This window comes from Chinchilla lanigera, unplaced genomic scaffold (genome assembly GCF_000276665.1).
Source record: "Chinchilla lanigera isolate Chin_1 unplaced genomic scaffold, ChiLan1.0 scaffold00113, whole genome shotgun sequence".
In the NCBI taxonomy this organism is placed as follows: Eukaryota; Metazoa; Chordata; class Mammalia; order Rodentia; family Chinchillidae; genus Chinchilla; species Chinchilla lanigera.
This window is the reverse complement of record NW_004955514.1, coordinates 3,478,414-3,498,919: the sequence shown is the minus strand read 5'-3', so window position 1 is coordinate 3,498,919 and position 20,506 is coordinate 3,478,414. Positions and strand designations below refer to the sequence as shown.

At 56.5% G+C, this 20,506-nt stretch overlaps 2 protein-coding genes across 2 annotated transcripts in view; one reads left to right on the top strand and one right to left on the bottom strand.

Moving 5' to 3' along the window:
- Tbc1d14 (TBC1 domain family, member 14) overlaps window positions 1–12,945 on the top strand; it is a gene marked incomplete at its 5' end in the record, with an annotated part of 67,866 nt that extends 54,921 nt beyond the window's left edge. The window contains 6 exon segments of the mRNA XM_013506762.1: window positions 449–543; window positions 3,486–3,557; window positions 4,132–4,260; window positions 7,478–7,587; window positions 7,962–8,220; window positions 10,845–12,945. Coding sequence (XP_013362216.1) covers window positions 449–543; window positions 3,486–3,557; window positions 4,132–4,260; window positions 7,478–7,587; window positions 7,962–8,220; window positions 10,845–10,910 — 731 coding nt within the window. The 3' untranslated portion in view covers window positions 10,911–12,945.
- Window positions 12,946–18,172: 5,227 nt separating this feature from the next.
- Window positions 18,173–20,253, bottom strand: Ccdc96 (coiled-coil domain containing 96). Its single transcript, XM_005408799.2, has one exon. It carries the CDS (start codon window positions 20,176–20,178, stop codon window positions 18,493–18,495), a length of 1,686 nt encoding a protein of 561 aa, XP_005408856.1. The 5' UTR covers window positions 20,179–20,253; the 3' UTR covers window positions 18,173–18,492.
- Window positions 20,254–20,506: the final 253 nt, after the last annotated feature.

Genomic DNA, 20,506 nt, shown 5'->3' with positions numbered 1-20,506 from the left:
GGCTGCGTAGTACTCCACCAAGCATCTTACCACCTCTGTCGAGGGTGCTTAGGTGGTTCCACTGCGTGGCCCTTGTGAGTACGGCTGCTGTGGGGGGTGCAGAAGTCTCTGCCAGCATGTCTCATGTCCTGAGTCTATACCCAGGGTGGGTTTTCAGGGTCCTGTGCAGCTCCATTTTTAATGTTTGAAGCCCACGTATGTTAAATTTATACTGGTGATGTTGAAGATCAAGTGATGCTTTTGTGGTTGGGGTTTTCTGTGCCTAGTGTTCATTTGTACATGTCACCTTACTTGTGCTTATTTTCCCATTGTTGGTTGGCGTCAGGCCCCTCAGCCAGCAGCGGGCTCTGGAGTGGCTGAGTCGGGTCCTCTGGAGGACTGGGTCAGTGTCGCACGGTGGAGGCCACAGAGCCTGTAACCCCGCACTGTGCTCTGGCTCTCTCGACAGATGCTGGATTTTCAGCAGCAGACAGAGAGGCCAGCCTGGAGCTTATTAAGCTGGACATTTCCAGAACGTTTCCTAATCTCTGCATTTTCCAGCAAGTAAGTGGTGATTTCTTTTTAGAGTGTTTTGTCTAAAATCCATGCATGCCAAGCTCCTGGTATGTGTCTTCATGATTGAGAAGTAGTGAGGGTTTTGGGGGGCATAGGTCGGATGGTATCATGTTTTAAAAAGAGTGTCATGGACCCTGGCCAACAGGAGTCAGGACAGGTGCTTTCGCAGTGGCCTTGTCCTGCTGCCCCGGGCGGCTTCTGTAGGTGGTGTGGAAGGGCAGGTGCGGCTCAGGGAGTGGCCCGGGCCATTGTGTTCTCTGCCTCAGGGGAGCCCATGCTGCAAATTCCAGGAGGGGGACGCAGGCAGCCACGGGGGTCAGGTGGGTGGCCACGCAGGTGCAGGGACCAGGACACTGATGTCGCAGGCCCCGCAGCGATGGGAGGCGGGTGGAGAGCAGCGCTGTGTGAGGAAGCAGTCGGAGCTGGGGGGACGGGCCCCTTGGGGATTGGCGCCCCGCCCGGGGCTGTGGTGGGGCTTGGGCTCCCCAGGCAGAGCTCTCGGAACTCTTCTGTCCTTAGGGCAGCAGACCCACCTGGGGCCTGTGCTCCTGCCTGTCCTGGTGTGGCTCTCCTCCTCCAGCCCCTCTGCGGCCAATCCACCTGCGTTCACTGCCTGCCCTCGTCCCCTGGCTCCCTGCCCGGCTCCCTCCCCTTGCCTGGCCTCCCCTGCCTGCTGCCCTTTGCTTCCTTGGCTCCAGGGCAGGCCCTCCAGTGCAACTGTCCTGCCGCTTTCGCGCAGTGAGCCCTTAGACCTACCAGTGCAGGGTGGCGCAGTGAGGGCCGTACGAGGCGGAGGACAGGGTTTAGACCGAGCGTGGAAGGGGCGGCAGGGTGCAGGGCTCTGCCGGCAGCAGTGGTGGCGCAGAGGAGCGGGCCGGACGCAGTGGGTCTGAGCTGGGAGTTAGTTGCTGTAGCCTCCAGGGATGGACGGGAGTAGGATTGCTTGCACAGGGGCTGGGCATCAGGAAGCCAGTGCAGGGCAGCGCCAGCCCCACTGTGGGCTCTTGGGTGCCAAGGGCCAGAGCCGTTGCCTGCTGGGGCGACTGTGTGTCACGCGTCCTACTTGAGGCGCTGTGTCCCGGTGTCCTCAGTGCTCCGCTTCCCGCCCCATTCCCTCACGGCCGCAGCTGCCCTCTGCCTGCCGGCTGTGCCACCGTGCCTGGGTCTCAGTGGCACTGGGTGGTGCTCTCACTGTGAGTCTCCACCCCCAGTCCGCCCAGAACCGTCCCTTCCCATTGTTCAGGAGCCCTTGAAAGAGGGGAGCTGCCCAGAGGCCTGGCCTCGGTGTCGGGCCAGGGACCTGCGAGTGCCCGGCACCCGGCGTGTGGCCCATGTGGGCAGGGAGGGGCGCCAGCTCCAGACCTCCACTCGCACAGGCAGACTCCAGCTGCTCATTCTCCTAGCCTGGGCGCTGCTGCCACCTCGCTCCTGCCGAGCTGCGCACCCCAGCCCCTCCTCTCTCAGGCTTCTTCGCTCTCACCCCAGGAGGGCTTTCTCCACCCTGCCCCAAGCCCCGCGCAAGGAGCTGTCCTAGGAAAGGTTTTACCTTCACCTCAGGCGCTTGGGTTTGAATCCCAGGCTGCCCTCCTGCTGGCTTCGTGCCCGCCTCACGCCTCAGTTGCTCCTTATCCACATCACTGGTCACATAGCCGCACAGCACAGGCTACAGGCGTGCCGTGGCGCTAGGAGTCTTAAATGTCTTTGTGTGATTGAAACTAAAAGACTGTTAAATCCAAGGGGAGGCTGAGGAGCCCTTTCGTGCGTGCAGCCACAGATCTTGGGGTGTGGTGGACTGAGGGCTTCAGGAACCAGGGGTCCTGATCATCTGCACAGTGTGGGATCTCAGTCCTGGCAGAAAGCAGTGTGGTGACCTTTCTAGTTGGCAGAGGTAAAAGCAAGAGGGTTTTTGGAAGAAGTGGCCGGGGACAGGGGAGCAAGTAGGCTCAGCAGGAGGCGCTCGCCATGTGTGGTGCCTGGGGTCCTGTGTGGTCCCCATTCCTCGCTGGGTTTCCTCTCAGCCCTTCCAGTCCTTAGGTTGGCACCTGCTTCTGTCCCTCCCTGTGCCAGGCCTGGGTGTCCCTTTTTTGCTCTCTGTTGTTACGGTTTTCTTTTTTTATTCCTCTGTGACTTGCAGGTGTTCCTTTTTTTTTTTTTTTCTGCTTAGCCCTTTTACAGGTCAGAATGTGGTGGCCTGACTGACGTTGGGCTTTCTTTGTAAACCACCCAGGCTCCCTGTGCAGTGGCTCCCTAGTCACATGCCTGGAACGATTTTTACTCCCGTGTTAACACTGGCCACTTGGTGGACAGGGCCAGTAGGTGCTCAGCCAGGGCTCAGGCGGGCGCTTTATGCCTGAGTGTCTTCCAGCACTCCAGCAAGGCTGTGAGCCGGCTCAGGCTGTCTCCTGTGCTCAGTTAATATTTTGGGAGCAATTAAAGGAGCAAGGGGAAATCTTGCAGGGATGGGAGTGCTGGGTGAGTGTTGGAAATAAAATGGGAGCTATTGGGACCTGAGCCGGAGAGGCAGTTCCCCAAACCTGGGTACAGAAGAGAGGGCAGGACGGGCAGAGGCAGGAAGGATGTCAGGTGGGGATGGCACAGCCACAGCAGATCTGCAGATTAGAAGCGTTAGCTGCCCCGAGGAGCCCTGGCTCGCCTGTCGGGCTTGGAAGGGCCCTGTTTGCAGCAGCAGCTGCCGAATCAGGGTATTTAATTTGGGCGGTGCTCATGCCTGGCCCTGGAGCTTCTTTCAGAGTAGCTTTGGAGGTGGAGCTGCAGACCTGCTTGTTAACTAGAGTCGGTCGTCTCCTTATTAAATTGCATAATGCACATAGGCTGCTTGCAGTGCGCTTGGCGTGCAGTAGCGTCAGACGCTGTCGTGCGCACTAACAATACTCACGCGTGTGTCGTTTCTGGTGTGTCCATCCTTCCAGGGCGGTCCGTACCATGACATGTTGCACAGTATTTTGGGCGCTTATACTTGTTACCGGCCGGATGTGGGTTATGTAAGTGAAGCCTTTCCGTATTTTATAATGTTATTTCTAAAGAAAGTCTCAGTGGTGTCCAGGACACCCTAGGTGTCAAGGTGTACACCTTCCATCCTTTGGCTGAGGAGCGGAAGAGTCTCATGGTCCCCGGGTTGCTTCAGTTTCCTCATAAAGAGGTCGAGCTCTATGGTGTTAATCACATTGTAGCTGGATGTGGTTTTCATTTTTTGCATGTGACTTTCCCGTCATTTAAAAAGCCTTCAGCCGTAAACATTTTAAAAGTGTGCTGCTGTTTTTGCAGCTTAGCAGCTGTGTGTGTGCACGTCTAACTCAGCACGCCGAGTGGGCTACCCAGGGCGGTGTTCCAGACGCAGAGTTCCGCAGGGGCTGGCTGAGGGGTCCCAGCAGGCGGGGCCGAGGGAGCGGAGTGCAGAGCGGGTGGGGATGGGGTGCAGTGTGGGGCCAGCGGTCCAGCCCCGGGGGGCGCAGCAGCCCTGTGGCCCTGCTAGGGTGTGGGTGTTTGGTTCTTGTGAGAGCAAGAGCTGCTCCGACCTCAGTGGCTGCTGCCAGCTAACGCCCCTCTCCCCCGCAGGTCCAGGGCATGTCCTTCATTGCTGCAGTGCTGATCTTGAACCTCGATACTGCCGATGCCTTTATTGCTTTTTCTAATCTCTTGAATAAACCCTGTCAAATGGCGTTCTTCCGAGTGGACCATGGCCTTGTGAGTATGCTCTGCGCGCCTGCCCTGCTGGCGGCTCTCCCCACGAGGAAGAGAGGCTGCGTTTCCCTCTGTTGGGCCACTATACTGAGCTTGAGTGTGGAAGTGGGTGTGAACATGCCAGTGTATTCCCAGGAGGGGCACGGTGTCTGAAAACGGTGCTCTGCAGGGGAGGGGAGGGGGCCTCTGTGAGCACGTGTGCACTTCTGTCGGGAGCACTTGGTGAGCGTGCACATTGTGTCTTCCGGGAGGACATCGCGCAGCTGACCATTGAGGCTGCACCCCGTCATGGTGCTGTCCATGGGAGAAAGGAGGCTCGTGTGAGACTGCGCTACACGGCTTAAGGAAGGCAGCAGCTGGGGCTGGGGAGATAGCTCAGTGGCACAGGCGCCTGCCTGGCAAGCACAAGGTTCTTAGTTCAACCCCTGGTACTGCAAAAAAAAAAGTTCAAGAAGGCTCAGCTGATTCAGCACTCTGCTGTCGACAGTCTCGACATGCTGCAGGTACAGAGGAGCCGGCGGTGTGGCCGTGCGGAGTGCCCAGCACGCTCCCTCTGCGTCCGCTGCGGGGGACAGGCGAGGAAAGAGGCTGAGGGGGGAAGCGGCTTGTCCAGCGTCTGCTGTGGGGAGAGTGAGGAGGAGCCACACTGGCTGCTCGGCCTGTGTTCTGAGGCCTGGAAGAAAAGGCCTAAAAGCGACTCCATCGTCTGTTAAACCAGTGCTGTCTTGGTGCTGACAGTTGTCACCCTGACTTCGAGGCTCAGCCACCCAGCAGTTGAGACTTGCTTGGGGGCTCCTGAGTGCCCTTGCTTGGGAACTGCTGCTAAATTGGTGGCCGTGGCCAGTGTGCACTCACACGGCCTTGTGGAAGCCGGCGTAGTGTCACAGTGAGCTGTAAGCAGCATTCGTGCCTGTGGGCGTCCATGCTGAGGAAGCCAAGACGCGAACAAAGCCTCACGTGCAGAGACGGTCGTCGCGTGGTTGTTCGCATGAGACTGTGGAACGGCGTCCAGGGGGTGCGAGGAGGGCCTGTCCCTGACGGTCTACGTGGTGAGGCCCTAGAGTGGGAGGAAGCATGGAACATGGCCTGTTGACTTTTTTCAAAAGTTTGTAAAACAGAACACACACTGATCGCCGCCATATTTAACCACAAAAGGAGCTGTTCCTCGACGTCAGTGTTTCTTATGGGCAGCGGGTGGAGCGTGGAGCTGCTGTACCTCATGGTCTCCGTGAGCACTTGTACGTATGAGGAATGATCAGAACTTGAAAAAACGTTCAGGCAAGACTCTTAGCCTTAGAATAGCCCATTGATATTCATGTGCACGGGGGTCACATTCCTTACAGTCCTCACTCCTGGTTGTAAATTTAATTGTATCACATTGTGCATAATAAGATGATTTCCACCCAGATTCCTGCTAATGTTGAAGATCCCAGCTTTCTCTTTGGAAACATGTAATAAAAACTGTACTTAGTAATTTAAGAAGTCCTTGAGTTGCAGTGCTGAGTGGGACCTGAGCACTTGAGTGGGTCCCTCTCAGCACTTGGTCCCACTCCAGCAGCCCCTGGTCAGGGCCAGGTCACCCTGCTGCGGGCTGCCCTGCGAGTCAGCCGGGATTTATAATAGCCTGGCCTCAGGATGCTCATGCCAGGAGCTCCGTCCCCTCTTGTGACAATCAGACGTGTCTCCAGATAGTGCCAGACAGCCCCCAGGGAGGCAAAATGTACCCATGGGAGCCCCTGGTCCATAGCGCGGCCCTTCCATGGGGCTGGCGATTTCTGGGCTCTGCTGTGGGCGGCCTGCTGGGTGGCCGGGCACAGACCCGACCACCTCCTCGCAGAGGCTGCTCTCACGCAGGGTCACGCCTCCCCTGCTTGGGCATTTTGCCTCCTTGAAACACCTGCAGGGTCCGGTACGGTGCAGGCAGGGCCACTTCCTCCTTGGCCCTCGCTGCGTGTGCTTACAGTCGCGGGTCTCGTGCGTTGCCCTTGCCTACAGTGTCAGCCCTGTGGCCCCTTTTGGGAGGGCCGGGGTGTGAGGCCTGCGTGTTTTTTCATAACCATGGGCTCAGCCTCTGCACTGAGACAGGCACGGATTCAAGCCCCAGCTCTGCCTGATAATGTTGTTCTCCTTGTGGGTGAGGTCCTTAGCCACTTTGGGTTCCTCTTGTGGTTTTGGGATTTTTTTGCAAGGGGCACAATATAATACAGGACATATTTTATAAGATTATTTATAGTAGTTGCCCAAAGAATCATATACAAGAGAGTGCACCGAAGAATCCAGCTGAGGGCCTGGATCCTGCGATAATGTCCTGCACAAGTCCAGCTGGAGGCCGAGAACCCATAACAACATCTCATGCAGGCCTGTTTCACGGATCTGCGCTGGGAAGGGCCAAAGGTCAGTGGTGGAAGCTAGAAAGTCTGTGCCAGCAGGATGAAGCATCTGTGCTAGCAGGCTGAGTGTTCTGCACTGGAGCCAGGAAGTGATGCTCAAAATAAGAACCAGAGTTCCCCTGAAAGGTGCCACAGCCATCCTCAGCAACAGTGAGGGCCCGAGCTCCTCCGATGATCAGGACAGCTGTGTTCCCATCAGGAAAGCCAAAGCGACAAACTTCTCCAGGAGACTGAGCAGTGCACCATCTTTCCCTCCAGAGCCAGGAAGCGATGCTCAGTGTGAGGACCAGAGCTCCCCTAAAGTGAACCAAAGTCATTCTCAGCAACAAGGTCCCGAGCTCCTCGAAGGCTGAAAACAGCCAAGTTCATCAGGAAAGCCAGCATGACGAGCTCCTCCAAAAAACCAACAGCTCCTTACAGTTTCTGCCAGCTCCCAGCAGTCTCACTTCTTCCTCTCCAGGTCTGCCGCCTACACTGCTGGCAACAACCCTCAGGTGGGCCTCCCACACCCGGCGCCACGCTTACTCAGTTCAGCTGGTGGTGTAGGTTGACCACCGGTTGTCAGTCCACCACAGTTCCTGTTCCTTTCTGTAAAGCGAAGGATCAGCAAGACTGGCTGGCACTGCTACCGTGAAGATTAGAGATTAGAGGTGGTGCTCACTGAAAATTTGCCTGGGCGGTGCCTAAAAGCTGCCCTCAAAATGGGCAGCAGTTGAATAAGAGGATAATTGTGTGAGGTCCTCAAGATCTAAAGGTACCGACTCTCAGCTACAGACTGGAAACTTGTGCTGATAAATGGTTTATTTGTGTGTCTTCCATTCGCTCCCTAGATGTTGACCTACTTTGCTGCATTTGAGGTATTCTTTGAAGAAAATTTGCCGAAATTATTTGCTCATTTCAAGAAAAACAACTTGACTCCAGACATCTATCTAATCGATTGGTAAGGCTGGGTTTTCAGAGCATTTCCTTATCCCCTGCTGTGTCTTGCACTGTCCTCGCTGCAGCTGCTTTCAGGGTTTGGTGGCCCCTGCCCTGCCCTGCCCACCGGCGTCCTGTGTCCTCCAGGCTCCCGCACTGCTGGACGCTGCTCTGCAGCGTGGGCTCCTGTTTCTGGCTCGGGGAGGTGTGTGTTGCGGCAGCTGCCCTTGGTGTCAGCTCTGCAGCTGTGGAAGCAGGTGGAGCTCAGGCCTGTCGGAAGGCTCTTCAGTGTGGATGGCGTGGGGTGCCTGTGCGGCACGCGTGTTGCTGTGGACTCAGGCTGGGACTCACGGTGGTTCCTCTGAGCCTCCCTCAGTCTGAACTCTGCCCCCGCAGGATCTTTACCCTGTACAGCAAGTCCTTGCCCCTGGACCTGGCCTGCCGCATCTGGGATGTGTTCTGCCGCGATGGGGAGGAGTTCCTCTTCCGCACGGCCCTGGGCATCCTGAAGCTGTTCGAGGACATCTTGACCAGGATGGACTTCATCCACATCGCCCAGTTCCTGACGCGGCTGCCCGAGGACCTGCCGGCGGATGAAGTGTTCGTGGCCATCGCCACCGTCCAGATGCAGAGTCGGAACAAGAAGTGGGCGCAGGTAAGTGGCTCCCCGTCCCTCCTTCCTGGAGTTGCTGGCCTGGTGCTGATTCAGGAGCACTATTCACAGGCTGGTCCTGCCTCTGCCTTGGGGATGCTCTGAGGTTCTCCGTCAGCCAGAGGGGTGGGGAGGAAGGTCGCCCTGCTTTCTGCGGTGCACTGGGGCATTGGCATGTTTGCACCCTCTGGTCCTCTTAAAACGGTGCTCGGGACAGAAGGCACTGGCTGTGTCCTGCTTGGGCCCAGGCCCTGTGGCAAGTTCTGTGTGTTCGTGAAGTGTCAGGCTGGCGCACACTCGGGTCCCTCGCAGTCCCTCTGTCGCTGCACTGTGGAGTGGCTCTGTGGCTGCATGCCCCAAGCGGCTCTGGCCTGGGCCTTGTTCCCAGGTCCCACAGGCGTTCCGCGTAGCCCTGGCCCCATGGGCTTGACGGTCTTCTTGGCTCCAGTCTTACACCCTGCAAGGGAAGCCTTGGCCCCCATTGGTCCTGTTCTGCCTGTGCTTGGCCTTGCCGGGGTCCAGGTCCCAGGGTCTGGTTCCTGTGGAGGTGCTGCTTCCCATGCTGCCAGGTGGCGCCTGTCGTCGAGGCAGCATTGCCTTTAGGTTCAAAGCGTTCCCAAGCTGGAGCAGAGCAGAATTACAAACCCTTCTTGTCCTCCAGCTGCAGGAACTGTGATGCACAGCAGTCTTGTTTCAGGTGTGTGTGTATGCGTGTGCACCAGCGTGTGACATCTGTAAAACCACAGGGCTCCTTTAGTGGAAGTACATACTGTTTTCACCCGGAAGTTACTGTCTGGTATCGTTTCCGGGTTTCTGCTGTTTGGTGTCATCAGTGGCTTTCTCTCATGAGCCAGGGTCCCCCGGAAGGTCCAGGCATCGTGATTGGCTGAAGATCTCTAACCCTTTAGAGATGTGCTCTGCCTTCTCCCTTTCGTCCCTGCCTTGCCCCGTCTGGAAGAGCACAGGCTCTTTGTCCTGCAGCACCCCTCTGTCTGGGCCCCAGGCTGCTGTTCCTCCACGTTCCTGTAAACAGACTCCAAGTCTTCACCAGGTGCCGGGCTGGTTGGTTGGTTGACAAGATCTCTTCCTGCACAGTTAGGCCGCCTGTCCTGGATGGTACGCAGTTTATTGTATAGCGTACCATAAACTCCCGCATTGGAAGTGGGTAATTCAGTGCCTTTCACCTCGGTGTCCGTCCCCCATCCTCTTGCACGACGCTCTGTCTGGCTGCTGGAGCGTGGCCTTGGGTGACAGCGTGAAGTGCTCCTGAGAGGCACTGAGCTGCGTACTCCCCGGGCGTGAGTTGTGTGTGAGTTAGTGCAGCAGAGCTGTTAGGAAGGTGCACACAGTGTAAACGGAAACGTGGGGCCGTGGCTCGAAGATGAAGATTTTGAGATACAGCAGCAGAGATGGAGCCTACTGGGGCCCTGGGATCCTGGGCCGCCTGTAGGAAGTCGGGGCTTTGGGGCCCTGTGGACCCTGCGGCTTCCAGACTGCACTGAGGTCCAGGCAGAAGCCAGGCCTTTCCTGACAGGCTTTGTGCAGCCTGTCCCCACCCGGCCTCGCGCCCCGCCAGGCCCATGCAGTGAGCATCCCTGGGTTTGGCTGTTTCACTTTTCCATTTCTAGGAACTGAAAACTATGGTGAAAGTAGGTGCGGGGTTACCTGCACAGTGGGGCATCTTCTGATGAGTGGGAAGTGGTAGTGACGGGGGTTAGCCCAGCGGGGCGCCGGCATCGGTGGCTTTGTGCAGTCGGATGGCATGGGAGTGGGGTCCACTCGGTTCTCTCAGATGTTGGGTTTGAGCTTAGGACGTGGGGAGCGTTTTCCAGACAAGGCTTTTCTGCTTAGTCAGCAACATCCTGCCCTTGGGGTGGAGGGGCTTTTATTTCTTACTCCTTCCAGGCAACTTCGTATGTTGTTTTGCTTTTTGTGACAGCATGTCACTATGTGGTACAAGTTGGCCTTAGCTCACAGGCTCTCCTGCCTCGACCTGAGTGCTGGGGTTGCAGGTGTCCACCACCACTCCCAGCTCCAGGCAGTGTACTGAAAATTACCTAAAGTGTTTCTGCTTTACTCCTCATCACTGGGACTTGGTGTGGTGTGGTGCCACCCAACAAGGAAGCTCTGTGCCACCCAGATGTCCCTGGTTTTATAGGCAGATAGGGCCGAGTCCCCGCCTCCCAGTGGGCGCTGCTGCCTCAGACCAGCTGTAGACAGCGCCGACCCGGCAGCACCCTGAGTGCTCTGTGCGGCCTGAGCAGGGCTGAGAAATGGGGCCCTGCTGTTGCCAGTGCTGCGGGCAGTCACCACGAATGGGACGTGTTAAATAGAGGTGTGGGCAGAGAGCTGAGGAGGGGCCGCGCCCCTGGTCACTCAGAAAGGCGCCTGACAAGAGCCCACGTCTGCGGGGCTGGGAGGGCAGGGCCCGGCGCGCAGGCTGAGGCTGCTGGGTGGGGGCGCCTGGCCGTGGAGCACCGAGCCTCGGCGTGGAGTGTGGTGGCCCGGGAGGCAGCAGGAGGTGAATGGGCATGAGGTGGGAAGTGGGAGGCGCTGCCGGCGCTGCTCGTGCCGTCACCCCTTGCCGTGCCCCACGGGTCACCCGGGTGTCTCCTCTGTGCTTCCAGGTGCTGGCTGCGCTGCAGAAGGACAGCCGGGACCCGGAGAAGGGAAGCCCGTCGCTCAGGCACTAGAATGCGGGTAACCTCGCTCGCCCGAGCGGACCCTCTGCGCCGTGTGTGTCCAGACCGGCACCCGCCGCGGAGCGGCGCAGGGCCCTTGTCGTGTTGGGTCCTGACGTGGAGTTGGCCTTAAACACAAAGTGGAAGAGCAGCGAAGGAGTGCAACCCAGGCTTGGCCTTAAGCAGCCCGGCGGACCCATGCCCTGCATTGGCCGTGGCCCGCGCTGTGCTCTCCGCCCAGCGCAGGCTGGGTCAGTGGCGGAGCCCCCCCTGTCCTTAATTTCCGCGCGGTTAATTAAACTGTGATGCTGTGATGCCAACTACTGGAACGTACGTTACGGTTTTTCTCAGCCGGGGTGCCTGAGCGGGGTCACTTGCGAGGCCGTTGAGGTGTTGCTGGCCCAGTTTCAGATAAGAAAGGAACTGCTGGTGTAGTTTTGAGATAATCTTTTCAGAGCTGGAGGTCACATTCGAAAACCCACGTACCAAAGACAGCGTGACCGGAGGACGGCCCCTCGCTCGAGGGTGGCTGCTGGTGAGTCCGCCTGAGCTCGCCTGGCCGTGCCTGTGCTAGCCGGCACAGCTGTGTGCAGAGCAGGCCGCGGTGAAGACAGCTGGGAGTGGGTGCCCGCTCCCGGCAACACTGGCAGGGAGGCTTCTGTCCGCGCCAGCAGCACGCCCCCTCCGCCTTCGACCCCTGAGCGGCTGGGTCCATTCCGTGGCCCTGCTTTCCCCTCCTCCTCTGGCGTGAAGAGATGCACCTCGCAAGCTGTGGTCGGGACGCAGGACCAGGCGCCGCCGAGCAGCCCGGGCCGACTAGGCAAGTCCTCTTCTCAGGACCATCCGCCCTTTCTTGTGTTCTAGCTTTTCCTTGAGTGTTCTGAGAACTTTGCCTAGGAAATTTGATTATCCACAGAAATGAAGTTCCCCACACACTAGTCCAAGGCCAGGCTGTACCACCATGTCTGTGGGCGCGTCCCCGGGTCACCCCCTCGCGCTCGGTGTCGCTGCCTGCCGTGCAGGAGCCCGGGTCCGGGGCCTGGGCCGTCATTTGCAAGTGCCTGTGTGGTCTGCGCGCCACAGCTCTTCTCAGCCATATCTCCGGCCCGGGGAGACCCACCTGGTGAAGGTGCCGCGTGCAGCCCTGGGGGTGGGCAGTGGAAAACCGGCGGCGGCAGACTCCGCAGCCCTGCACCTGCTGTCCTCCTAGCCAGGCTCGGGCAGGTGGCCAAGCCGTGGTCACCCCGTGCTCCGCACCCCTCCACAGCCGGTGTCCCCTCTTCTGGAACCCCCGCCCGCCCCCCACATCTCACTTGAGTTTCCCAGGAGGCTGCAGGGCAAAATGGTACCATTTCCGCCTCAGCCCTGCCCTTCCTGCCATCAGATGTTGGATGCCTTGGGCCCGGCGGGCTGCCCAGCCCCTCCCAGACGTGCTGAGCTGTGCTTGTGCCCGGGCGTCCGGCCCCGTGGAGAGTGTAAATATTTCTTACTGTACAGAGCGATGTTCCTCGACCGTACAGAAGGTGCGCAGTGCTGGCCTCAGGCAGCCTGTTCCGGTGCGCCTCCTGTGTGTTGTCCCGCTCGCTGACGCCAGTCTGGAGCACTGACCCCACCTTTAGTCCAGACCAGGCTCTGTGGCCTGTTCAGGGACCACAGGGGTCGGCTGCGTCCTGTGCACAGTGGTGCTGGTCCCGCGGTGGCCTGCGGCCTGCGGCCTGACTGAGCAGGCAGACTGGAAACAGACGCAGAGGCGCTGCCCTGCGGAGCCCGAGTCCACTTCCTGCCCCAGCAGGTAACTCTCGGACTTCAGGTCCCTGAGGTCTCTTTGGGAACAGTGTGCGCCTCCAAGGTACTTCGTAACTGCTCGGTTTTTGACTTTTAAATAGTTCACTGGTAGAAAACTCCTGGTAACTATTCCTACATACCATGTTTTAATTGCTTGTACAGTAACCCTTAATCTTATTCAGTAAAGTGTATCAATTCAGGACTTTTTGAATTGTAAATATGTGGTTTTATTAAATAAAAGACATGTAAATTGTTACATTCACTGTTGTTGGGTTTTAAAGTTGAAATTCTCACTTTTTGTTTATTTGTTGTTTTTGAGACAGGTCTCGATGTGTAGTTCAGGCTGGCTTTGAACTCACTATGTAGCCCAGGCTGGCCTCAAACTCACAATGATCCTCCTGCCTCAGCCTCCCAAGTGCTGTGATTACAGGTGTGCGCCACCACGCCTGCCTGGTGAAACTCACTCTGAAGCATGGCAAAAATGTGACTTGGAGCACCAAGCTGCCTGTCTGAATGTCCACCGCTGGGCTTGTGAACGAAAGGCAGTGTGGTTGTATAGCTCGTTCTCAGCAGTCCAGAGTGAGTGCTACCCCTGCGCATTGGAGGGTGCAGGCCCTGCCTGCGGCCTCCGCCCACGCCGTCAGCCCCTCCGGTTCTTGCACGCAGTTGGCACCTGCTCTGTGCCCGCCATGGGCCCAAGCGTGCTTCGCATTCCCTCGGGAAACTTGTCGGAAGCCTGCAGCTGGATGCCAGGCTGCAGCCCATGTGGGAAGGCAGGCAGGCGAGCACACAGCCCGAGTGCCCTTGCCAGAGGCACTCAGGCAGGAGCCCCAGGAGGAGGTGTGCTGAGACCCGCACCAGCGGACTTTGCCCAGGTGCCAGTGGCTGCCGTGTCTTGGTTCCAGGGCCCTCAGCTGCCGGCCTGTTGTGCCCGCAGGAGAGTGGCTCCCTCTGGGCCGGGGTCCTGCGCAGCCTGTGTGTGGGGCCGGCAGCTGACACGGCCACATGCGCTGAGGGCTGGCAGCCTGCTCTGGCCACGCTGGGCTCTGCGCCAGGGAATTCTTCCCGCTCCACAGCAGCTCTGTGGGGGAGACTTGTCCCTGCGCCCAAGTATGCGGTGAAGAGAAGCCCGGCGGGGCAGAGCCGGGGTCCACACACCCCCTGGGGCGCCCGCGTTTGCTTTGAGGTCCTTAGAGCCCACTCCAGCTCTAACCCACCTGGAGGTACTTGGCCACAACACAGAGTGCCCAGGTGTCTCTGAGGCTCAGAGCACTGGCTCCTGCTTTGTGCCGTGTCCTGGGTGAGTGCTGCTCTCTGCCCACACGGCTGGCCCCGAGGGGTGGAGCCATGGCAGGGGCTCTGAGCGAGCGAGCGGCCTTCTACCCGAACAGCACAGCAAAACTTGACCTCCATTGCCTCGGAAGCCTTGTGCTGGACCCCAGAACCTCGGGGTGCATCTTACGTTCCTCAGTTTCTCTCTCTGGAGCTCTTGGAGGGCACTGTGCCACCCAGAAATAAACCAGAGCTTAGGGTGCGGCATGTCTAGAGGCTGGGGAGGTTTCTAAGTCTCTAAGCCTCAGTTTCCTCTTCTTTAACCAAAGGCTCCGAGGGGACCCCAGTGGCTACACACTGGTTTGTGAGGACTAAACAGAAATAAGAGATGCTCTGAAACTGCACCATGAGAACCCAGAAACAAAAAGCTGGGCGTGGTGGTGCACACCTGTAAATCCCAGCACTCAGGAGGCTGAGGCAGGAGGCTTGCCAGCCTGGGCTACACAGCTAGTTCAAGATCAGCCTGAACTACAAAGTGAGACCCTGTCTCCATACAGAACCCAGAAGCATTGTCTTTGCTATGTAAACTTTGAGTATCTTGTTTAACTTGCATTTTAAAAACTGAGATTTCGGGGCTGGGAATTTAGCTCAGTGACACAGCGCCTACCTGGCAAGCATGAGGTTGTGAGTTTGATTCCCGGTACTGGAAAAAAAGCCAAAACAAACAAACAAAAAAACCTGAGATTTCTCTCTAATTAAATACATGCCATTGTATAAAATTTAGAAACACAGAAAAGCACAAAGAAATTCCTTTTATTTTTACCGTCCAGGGAAGACGTTTCGTATTGTTTTTATCCTATAAATAAAAATTTTCTCAATGAGTGCATTGACCTTTAGAAAGGCAGTGTGTGTGTCTCGTGTCAGCCTGATTGCAGTCTCCACACTGTGGCTTGTCTTCTAGATCTGTCTAGTGTTGGTCTTTGGCAGCCTTCGGATGAGTTGTTAGAAGCCTCATCAATTAAAAAATTTAAAACATTTCTTGCTTGGTGGGGCACACTTGTAATCCTAGCACCCTGGGAGGCTGAGCTTGAACCAAGTTCAAGCCCAACTTGGGCAATTTAGTAAGACCTTGTCTCAAAATAAAGGGCCAGGGATGTAGGTCTGGGTTCAGTCTGTTACTTTCAGTCACTCAGTTAATGGGAAAGTGTAGCTTTGTTACAATTCGCACGCTTAGTCACTGGCTATGGATCATTCTGCAGGAGGGAGACTTGCACTGCTTTTCCATCCCCCGCCTTCAGGGGACTCATCACGCTGCTGCTGTCAGAAGGTTTAGGGCAGAAGCACTGAGTTGGGGTGTGTGGACCCTGATGTTATTTTATGGACGGGTACGTATCTCAGGGCCAGAACCCAAAATCGTGGTGACAGGGAGCTCGCCTTGAAAGAAAGCATGTGTTTCCACCTGCGTGACCGAGGAGCCTCGGATGTGGTGTGAGTCACTGACACTAATTTCCACTGGCAAAGGAAAAGCGTGCCCTTGCTTCCAGGCCCTGTACTCTGGACAAGGAGCACAGACAAGTCTTCAACCTCTGCCCTTAGCCCTGCAGCAGCACTGGCCCTTGTTGTGGGGTTCAGGCCCGGCTGGGCCTGACGTCCGCTCTCCGGCATTGTCCCAGTGTGACTGGAAGCCTGGGCCACCTCCACCTACCTACTTTGTCCCGTCCTCTTCCTGCCTGTCGTTACCTCTCCATCCAGCGTAGGACTTACCAGTGCCTGACCTGTAGTAGGTCTGTCTGTCTTTTTTTTTTTTTCAGTACCAGGAATCGGACTCAGGACCTTGCACTTGCTGTAGTAGGTATTTAAAGAGCACGTCTTTGCAGAAGATGGGAGAGACTGGCAAGACCCTAACGGATGAACCCGGGTGAGGAGATGTGTCCTTGCCTCTCGGGACCTGGTCTTAGCAGGGCACAGATAGCCCAGGAGACAGTCGCTGAGGCTGATGCCTGGCGGGCGCTTGACTGCGGTGGGCTGCGAACAGCTGTGCGGCTGGCCCACAGGGATAGATTGCGCTCTGGTCTGCGAATTTTCTTCCTGAAGTTAGGTCTGAAACGGTTTGTGAATGTGCCTGTGTCTCATGACTAAGCACTCTCCTGCAATCTAATTAGAAAAACCACAATAGGTACTTTTATATAATGGAATATTACTCAGCTATAAAGAAAGAAACTCGAGACCTTTATAGGTAAATGGTCACAACTAGAGACCATTCTCATAAGTGAAATAAATCAGACCTGCATATGCAAGCACCACATTGTTTCACTAGTGTAAAACCTGAAAGAGTTAATTTAAACTAGGAGGTATGATAGGCATTGTGAAATGATAGGAAAACACTCAAGGGTAAAGGGCAACTGGGATGTGGGAAAAGAGAAGGGAAAGAAGGAGAAATTTTGTATGTATGTATATACAGGATAGCTAACATAGTTGTTTACTGTCTTCTATTTCTTTGCTGAAACAGTCAATGAGTCCTTGATTGATCAGCATTGCATGTCTGTTTTCATGAGAAACCACTTTGAAGATATCAATATGTAACAAAACAAGCATTGTTAATTTCCTACCACTTTGTCACTCTGTATTGTCTGTGCTGTTCTTTTGCTATTTTGTAAAAGGTTGTCGTCTGTCTGTTAATGTTTTCTTCCTTTTATTTTTAAAATAAAAAAAAAGAGAAAAACCACATTAGGAGGTAATCGGCCCAGGAGTGTCTTCTAATGAACTGTAACATCTCCAGCATGAGGGACCCTCATGAGAAAACGTTAACTTGCTGCCTAATCGTTGCTGTGGGACTCGCTTCTCGGCCGAAAGCAATGCCGATGTCACCAAGTATCTCGGCATCACCGATGTCTTCTGCGTCTGCGCTGTAAGGGATCTGCCTGTCCTCGGGTTCCAGGATGGCATGGGGAGTGTGCAGGGGTTGGCTGCTGCCAGGTCAAAGTCAGCAGAAAGTGCCTGTTCTGCCACAGTGAACCCATGAGCTAAAGGATAGCGTTCCAGTGAAAGCCACTTGCCTGGTCCGGGCCCCAGGCACCGTGGCCACTTTCACTGGGGAGTGTCCCCAGCCGCAGAATCGAGCTGCTTTTAGCCAGAGCCACAGGGAAGTAGTTCCGTTTGCCTGTGGTTTGCTGTTTCCCTGGGGCCTGGACGGCAGGGTGGAAGGTCAGTTGCAGTGAGACAGAACGGAAGCCCAGTTGGAGCTTTTTTATTCCCTCATTATCAAGAAGTATATTCAAGCCACAAGCTTTGAAAAGGAATTGAACTTGGACTGACTGCAGAGGGAGTACACTGGAAAATGAAGTCACGGCGGCAAAGGACAGTGCCGGTCCCTCCACAGCTGACCGAGCCGCCTGGAGCGGAGTTCCGACCTTTCTCTAAGTGTTCAGCACCAGGAGCGGATCGTCTTTCACACGACCCACATCAGCGTGGGGACAGGAGATGCTTTGTCCTGGCCCCGGACCCAGCTGAACACAGGGGCTGTCTGTGTGGAGACAGCAGCCACGCTCAGTATTCTTTGCACCTGGTGGAACAAATACTGTTGCCATTTTGTTTCCCAAAATGAAAGCTGGGAAACAAAATGACTTTTTGTGTGGGCATTTCCTCAGAGGATCTAAGAAAGTGTTTCATTCTGACTGAAGACTTGTCATTGAGGCCAAACAGATGCCACTGATTACTAGACTGAGCTTCCTTTCAGGGAAGAGGAGGGTGACAGAACATCAGCCCCTTCTCCTGTTGATCATCTCTTCTCTTTCTGGATGTTATTAAACTTTTTTTTGCTTGTTTTGAGACGGTCTCCCGATGATGTCCAGGCTGGTCTTGAACTTGCTTCAATTCTGCCTCAGCACCACACCCAGCTCCTGGAGTTTTAAAAAATCATCCCAGAAGCTAGTAATGGTTACACACAAAACAAGAATTAGTGAGCTTCTAGTTGAGTGATTTAGGACTGCACAGTTTAATAAGTACAAAGAGAATTTAATAGTTTGCTTAATGCACAGGAATTTTTCTGTGCCCTGCCCATTGGTTCGGCGTTTAAAACCTTACACAGAGGGGCTGGGGATTTAGCTGAGCGGCACAGCGCCTGCTTGGCAAGTGCAAGGTCATCAGTTCGATTCCTGATACTGGAAAGAAAAAAAAAAAAAAGAAAAATAAATAAATAAATAAAACCTTACACAGAGAAAAGGGAACAGCATTTTTTAATATTCAGTCCTTGAAATGACAGAGTTGTTCAGCTAGAAAGATATTTTGACAGCTTTTTGTCAGAAGTCATTTACAGTCACCTGTTTTTGTCTCCCGGCCCCTCCTGCTTAATCCCATACAAAACTATTAACCCACGTTTGGGCTCAGCACAAATTCAGAAGCTGAAAAATTGTGAGACAAAAATATAGTTCCATCCTAAATATAACAAGTCCCAACGAATGGTGGCAATGGAGAGGAAAAGTGAATGAAGGTCAGAGTCCGCTGAGACGGTGAACATTCTGTTTTCCTGCCAGGGGGGTCAGGAGGGGAGGAAGGCTTTGGCTTCTCTGATCTTCTGCTTCACGCCTTTGCAGGACAACATGAGCCCAGCGTGGTGGCGCTTGAGGGATTCTAGGCGCTGGGTGAGCAGCTCAGTCTTATCTACCTTTTCCTCCAGGTCCCGCAGGAGTGACTCCTTGCCCAGTAGCCCACACTTCTGATTCAGCTTGCGGTTGTCCGCCCGCAGACTGTCTCGGGCTTGCTTAGTCTTGGTCAAGATGTCCCTTCTGGCGGCCACCTGGGCCTCAATTCCCAAAAGCTCCATCTTTTTGTATGTGTTCTTCATGTCCATGAAGTGCAGCTTCTCCTTCACGTGGGTTATGATCTGCACGTTGTTGGTCACCTTGCTGCGCAGTTTGAGAACCTCCTCGTTCCGCTCCTCGGCCTTCTCATTGAAGGTCTGGTTCTCGATCTTCAGCTGCTCAAAATCAATGAGGAGCAGCCCCTCGGCCAAGTCCTCCTGGGCCCTCATCCTGGTTTCAAAATGCGCCAGACTCTGCTTCAGTTGCACGTTCTCCAGCCGCACAGCGCTCATCTCCTTCTCCTTTTTGTCCTCCAAGGCCTGGATCTGCTCCACCTCCCGCAGAGCAGCCTGGCGCCCGCCCCTCATGCGGCAGCTGCCCATGGCCTGCATCACCACCTGCTTCTTGAGGGCCTGGAAGTGGCGCCACTTCTTCTCCACCCTGGCCAGCTTCTCCTGGCACTGCTGCTTCAGCTGGCCCACCTCCTTCTGGTACCACTCCAGGTCGTCCATCTCCTGCTTCTTCAGCTCCTCCAGCGTGGCCAGGTAGTGCAGGTAGGCCTGCTCCTTCTCCGGGGCGTCGGGCTCGGGGCCCTTGTCTGGCGTCTCCGTGGTGGCATCCAGGCCCTTTTTCCTGCGCAGTGCCTCGCAGATCTTCTGCTGCAGGTACAGGTTGTAGCGCTGGTAGCGGGAGCGCTCCACCACCAGGGAGTGGTACTGCTCCAGGAGCTCCACGCGCAGCTGCTGCTCCTGCTGCTTCTTCACCTCCTCCGACCACTCCTCGTCCTCCCCTCCGCCCACCCTCCAGTGTATCTGCTCTTTCTCACTCTTCCTTCGGTCTCTTTCCCCCGCTGGCCCCTCGCCCTCCTCCTCCCCCGCCTGCTCTCCCTCCTCCTCCCCCCTTTTCTCCTCCTCCTCCCCCTTTCTCTCCCCGTCCTCCCGTCTCGCTTGCTCCTCAAGGATCGAAGTCAGCTCCAGCGACCTCCGGAACGAGGCTGTCCTCTTCCTCCTCGCTGCCTTCTCCGCCTCAGCCTTCTCTTCATCCTCCGCCTCCTCCGAGCTGCCTTCACTATGCGGCTTGGCGGACTCCGAGGGCCCAGCCCCGGTGGGCTCCTCAGGCTCAGGCTCGGGCTCGGGCTCGGGCTCGGGCTCGGCCGGCCTCTCCGGCTCTCTGGGCTCATCCTCGCCCGCAGCCTCGGTGGCCGCCAGCCCTTCCGTGGCCGCGGGCTGCTCGTCCGTGTCAGTGCCTCCCTCCGAAGCCTCTACCTCCTCCGCTCCCGCCTCCAGCTCGAGCTGTGGTTCCTCCGGTTCCGTGGGGGTTTGGGGGCGAGGGCTATCTCTGATCTCGGTCGGCCTCGAAGCCAGGCTGTCTCCATCTTCGCCTTCGCTCGCAGTGTCCCCAGCGTGCCCTGAGGGACGGTCCATCTTCGCCCAGGTCGGCCCGGGTGTGGACAGCGGCTGCAAGCTGTTAGGTTTCCCAGGCAACCAGGGGCGCGCTCGGTGGAGCCTACGATTGGCCAGGCGCTAGCCCGACGCTCCGCCTCTTCACCCCGCCTCCCGGTAGGAGCAGGCCAATGGGGAGCCGCTAGCGTGGGCAGGCGCGGTTGATTGGATACGGGTGCGAGCTCGCGCCTTGAGGGGCGTGGCACGCTCATCCGACTTCCTGTCGGCGCTTCAGTCTCACCAGGCCTGGGGCGGGGCGTCACGGCTGTGCCGGCGGGCAGGCCGGCGGGCACGAGCGGCGCGCAGGCGC